The sequence below is a fragment of the Dendroctonus ponderosae genome, unplaced genomic scaffold (genome assembly GCF_020466585.1).
Source record: "Dendroctonus ponderosae isolate FM_Combo_2020 unplaced genomic scaffold, Dpon_F_20191213v2 Dpon_F_20191213_10, whole genome shotgun sequence".
NCBI lineage: Eukaryota > Metazoa > Arthropoda > Insecta > Coleoptera > Curculionidae > Dendroctonus > Dendroctonus ponderosae.
Genome location: NW_026017111.1, coordinates 2,478,317 through 2,483,535, shown reverse-complemented (window position 1 = coordinate 2,483,535; position 5,219 = coordinate 2,478,317). Strand labels below are relative to the sequence as shown.

At 42.0% G+C, this 5,219-nt stretch overlaps 1 protein-coding gene and 1 non-coding gene across 2 annotated transcripts; both read right to left on the bottom strand.

Annotated features, from left to right (window-relative positions):
• Positions 1–1,627: 1,627 nt before the first annotated feature.
• LOC109544191 (serine palmitoyltransferase 2) lies at positions 1,628–3,804 on the bottom strand. Its single transcript, XM_019914261.2, has one exon. The coding sequence runs from the start codon at positions 3,565–3,567 to the stop codon at positions 1,930–1,932; it is 1,638 nt and encodes a 545-aa protein (XP_019769820.1). The 5' UTR covers positions 3,568–3,804; the 3' UTR covers positions 1,628–1,929.
• Positions 3,805–4,484: 680 nt separating this feature from the next.
• On the bottom strand, positions 4,485–4,557 carry Trnak-cuu. Its single transcript has one exon. It is a non-coding gene; the product is annotated as a tRNA-Lys (tRNA).
• Positions 4,558–5,219: the final 662 nt, after the last annotated feature.

Genomic DNA, 5,219 nt, shown 5'->3' with positions numbered 1-5,219 from the left:
GCTCAGTATATCATACATTAATTAAATGAAATAAACATAGAATATTAACTAACACCCGGTATATTGAAGAATTTTGCAAACCAAAAATAATATTCTCAAAATACAAGGAAAAGTAGCTGAAAGTAAAAGAAATCAATATAAACAGTATTTTATTCGCCTTGTGTCCAAAATGGACAAAATTAATGCTCCAAATGTATGCCAAGGCTTAAAGCAGCAACAACGCTAAACATGTAAGTAAGAATATTAAGTATGTGAACGAAGAATTCTAGTCTCTTCCCAGATTTGATTATCCTGACTAATCACCTGTTAGGCCTAATTAATTTTAGAATGTTTTAAAGTATTGCAATTGTGATGTATTTTAATGTGTGATATGATGAGGCTGTTGACGAACTGTGGTTGTTTTTTAAATTAATGAACTTTTTTTTAACTATATATTATTTTAGAAAAACTGATGATGGTGGAAAAATACACCGAAACGTATTTTAATTGATAAATAGAGACAATAAATGACAATAAAACACAGTCAGGAAAGTATATACAATTACTGACAATCTTAAGGTAATTTTCGCGAAAAATTAAAACGCTACTTTGGGTTACTCAATGAATTTTTAGGAGTTGGCGCAGTGCGACGCAAATGGCTTAGTGCGCCAACCCAACGCACTGGCGCAGTAACTCAGTTCCGTTGCTGCGAAAATGTTGATGACTTTTTCTACTTGTTTTTAGATTTGTCTTAGGGGCCTTTTATCGGTAATATTTTTAGCATTTCTTCTAAATTTCAGAATTTTCCAGTTTTAGGAAAGTTACTCTTTTTTCTAAATGCTCAATTTTCTAAAGATTTTCTTAAAAATACTGAGAATCTTAAGGTATTTTTGGCGAAAAAATATGGAATAAATTTTATTAGAACACTCGCCTCCTTCGTCGCTTTGTAAAACGTTTCGAAATCATTGTCCAGCTTTGAATTTGGGACAAAAATCAAATAATTTTCTATTAAAACACGAACAGATTCAGCGAAAGTTGGTTGCAAGCCACAAGTGTGGGCCAGTTGTTGCATCAGCGGCGTGCTTAAAGACTTTTGATCAGATCAAAGAAGAGATCAAAAAAGATGCAAGTTTGGGATTGAGATTGAAAAATTCAGCAAAAAAATTTTGCAAAATGTTGGTTAAGGCTGACGACTTGTCTTGGCATATTCCCTAAAACATTCATGTTGAGTCCAACTTTTATTTTCAAACTGTTGATGAATCTGTGCCCAGTCGTTCCAGCACGGCACTGATCAATGTTCGTTTTATGGGCATTTATGAAATTTCCAAGCTGTTCTTCCACTGTCTCATACTTTAAAGGTTTACATGTAGACGAGAACTTTTTTATATAAAAATGTTTCGTAATTTGAAGCAAAGATCGACATATTTCTTTTCGAATGCTTATAACCAGTTATAATTCTTAAGAACTTCGATAGGCTTCCAATCAAACATGGCACCATTACAAACTTATTTAAAAAAAAACTGATGATGGTGGAAAAATACACCGAAACGTATTTTAATTGATAAATAGAGAGAATAAATGACTGAAACCCAGGAATTGAAACACAGTCAGGAAAGTATATACGGTATCAAGAGTGAAACCCCAGTCGAACATTAATTAAATAACATTTTATTGGAATAAAAGTTCTACAAAGCGTGGAATAAAACTAGTTGTAAACAACGCTGCTCATATCACATCATGTTCCTGAACAAAAACTGATTCGGTATATACTTAAATGAAGAGTTTTTCGTTGTCCGACAATTCATAACTTTGAAAGGGATTTTTCGTTCGCAGAAAATTCCCTTTCAAAGTTACATCCTTAAAGTCCTAAGATACTTTGGTTGGCGTCGATCACATCCCGTCCCCATAAGGCCCTAAGGTGAAAGTGTAAGTAACAAATGGTGAAGCTGCCTAGTCCTGGTAAACTTTGATTTGGTCGTAGTCGATGGGGGTGAGATCGCGCGGTTTCCTCGAATACCGCAGTCCGATTTCGTCGGCGACCTCCTCAATCACCTCCAGCGCGTAGTCCAACTGCTCCTTGGTGTGGCCAGCCGACAGGCAGATGCGAATCCTGCCCTCATACAGAGGCGTAGCTGGATATCCCACCCCAACGGTGGCGATTTTCTTCTTGATCAGCGAGCGCACGACGCCGGCGATCTTAGAGTACAAGTAGACCAGGATGGGAACGACTGGGGAGTCTTCATTGCCATGGATGATCACTCCGATTTGGTTTAGCCTCATGCGGAAGTAGCGCGTGTTGCGAGCCAGAGCCTCAATCCGCCGCTGTCCCTCGTTTGTTCCGTCCTTTTCCATGAGGATTCTCAGTACGGCGATAATCTGGGCGGCTAGAGGAGGCGACATGGCCCAAGCGTGCGAGGAGGCCAGACTGTTCGCCCTCAGGTATGTGACCAGCTCGCTCGCTCCCGCTATGTATCCGCCAGCGCTTCCGAAACTCTTCGTAAACGTTCCCATCAGAATGTCGATGTCTTTGGGGTCGCACTCGAAATAGTCCACTACCCCCCGGCCGTGCTTGCCCATCGCCCCAATACTGTGCGCCTCGTCCAAGTAGAGGTACGCCTTATACTTCTTCTTCAGCGCAATCACTTCCGGGAGTTTCACAATGGTGCCTTCCATGCTATACACTCCTTCCACCACAATCACTATCTTCTCCCAAGGTTTGAAGACACCGTCTGCCTGATTGGGTTGGCCGAAGCAGATGGCCTCCCTCAAAAGGGTTTCCAGATGTGCCATGTCGTTGTGCTTGAACACCGAGACTGTGGCCCCATTTACCTTGATGCCCCAGATGAGGCTGGCGTGGTTCTTCTCGTCGCTGATCACCAAGCACTGAGCATCGATGATGCTGGGCATGTTTAAGGCATTAGTGGCATACCCCATGCCGCAGGTGATCGCGTCCTCCACGCCCAAATACTCGGCCAGGAGCTGCTCCAGCTCCTGGTGGATCTTTACAGTACCGTAGCGCGTTCTCGAGCCCCCGCTACTGATTCCATAGCGATAGAGCGCCGCTATAGCTGCCTCAGCACAAGGCCCGGAAGCTTCGGCAAACCCCAAGTAATTGTACGAGGCTAGATTAAGGCACTTGGTTTGCGAGCCGGTGAACTCGAAGGTCCAGCCGCAGTCTTTGGTTACGCGATCCTTCAGAACCACTTCACTGCCCGGCACGCTGCAAATCGGGTAGTTCCAACAGTCTCGTATTCTCCTGTACACGTACTGGGAGTAGAACATTGAGAATCGGTCGAACAGGGGTGGGTACCCCGAACGGAACACTTCGTCGTTCACTTTGGGCGGGTAGAAAAACCTGGTGCAGAACTGGCTGACAAAGCTGAGCAACATGATCAGAGAGAAGCTGATCTGAGTGAGCACAGCGGTCAGGAACGGTGGCGGTTCGAAGGACTCTTTTAACACTTTGTGCTTGGCGGAATGGGGCTGGCTGGAAGCAGTTGGCGGCCAACCAGGGCCAATGTTACCCAAATTCGCCTGGACTTCCTGATAGCAGTCCCCCTTTCCCCGAATTTCCGCTTCAATCGTCATTTCAGGCACAATCACTGCTTCAGAGCAACTTCGAAATGTAAATTTTACTGAAGTTTACAATTTAAATGACGCTAATCTAACCTCTTCGATGTCACCGCGAGCATTCAAATCAGCCGATTCAAACTACAGGAAAAAATTATGCACAGTAGTTTTTTCCGCAAAGACTCCACCCAGCTACGTTGACGGTTGCGAGAACTGTGCCAGTCAGCGTTGCCAACAACGATACACATAATCCAATAATCTAAATAATAATACTCCTGACAATCCATTAATCTAACTGGGAACACGTTGAATAAAGTGATAAATTTAGGGTAAACTGCATTATTATAACACTTATCGACAACACCGCCACATTCCCAGCTCGGGTTAATACGTGAGCCGCCGTATTGCTGTTTCCCTCTTTCCCAGGCGGCTCAAGTCATAACGTCAGTCGGAGCTTAGGGACTCAATTTTATTGGACAAACTATAGTCATTTGTCAGCCACAGGTTCCATGCATGATACAATGAATGTATTCATTGTATCATGCGTTTATGTTATCCTTAGTATATTCCCTAGGAACCTTGGTGGCAGGCTATTTGGCAGTGACGTCATTATTTCAGGCGCCACATGCGTGGTTGCCAGCTTGAGCGTTTGCTCCCGATTTTTTTGTTCAATCAGATATAGCCAATCAGTAATAGCACGGTTTTAGAGAAGTTTCAAAAACTATTTTCAGTTTTTATTATCGTTAATTTAAACATTTGGAATTAGTATTGCGCAATTTAAGTATGCAAATTTTGTTCGAATATATAAATTATCGGCAAATATTCATGACTTTTAGGATCATGATCGCAATGCTAACTGTAAAATTATTGCTAAAATATAAACATTAATTTTCGTTCTTCCACTTTTAAACAGACAGTCAACCCAAAAAAGTTATCGCCCAACGTGGGGCTCGAACCCACGACCCTGAGATTAAGAGTCTCATGCTCTACCGACTGAGCTAGCCGGGCTTGCTTTAAAAAAATTTCCATACCGTTTTAACTTAATTTCATCCTATCCGCATTAAACTTCGATTTGAACTACAAGAACAATTAACTAACAGAAAAAAAGGGTTAATTTCTAGTTTATCAAGCAGTCACGTTCGAAGTCAACGATTTACTCGTTCACCTGACTGATAAAATATTTTTTCCTTACTACTTTTTTTAGTGGTGTTTGCTGCAAGGGCGGACGCAGGGCCGGGTCATGGGGGNCCCCCCATTCAATTCTCTAGCCAACGATGCCAAAACGAATTCTCTGGCTCCAATGGTTCTTGAGAAACTTCGAAAAAAGCAGCGACATGTTCAAGTGGATTTTGCGACTCAAAAAAAATTACGCAAATCTAAAACTTCTTGAATTCAAGCATTTTTTGAGAAAACTGCCAACATTTCCTTATCGATGGTTCACTTGCTAAAAAGGCCATTTACTTCTCTCTAGGATGACGTACAAAAGAGCGTTCTTGCTCATTTTGCCTCCGAGAAATGAGCGAAAACAGGTCGGAAAACATTAAATGTTGGCATAATCTTGCACCTAAGTGTCTGATATTCATATTTCGCTTTCTGGGTCAAAACTACTCGAATTTCCTCACTCACGTTGTTACGACTGAATCGACTTTTCAATTCTCTATCCAACGATG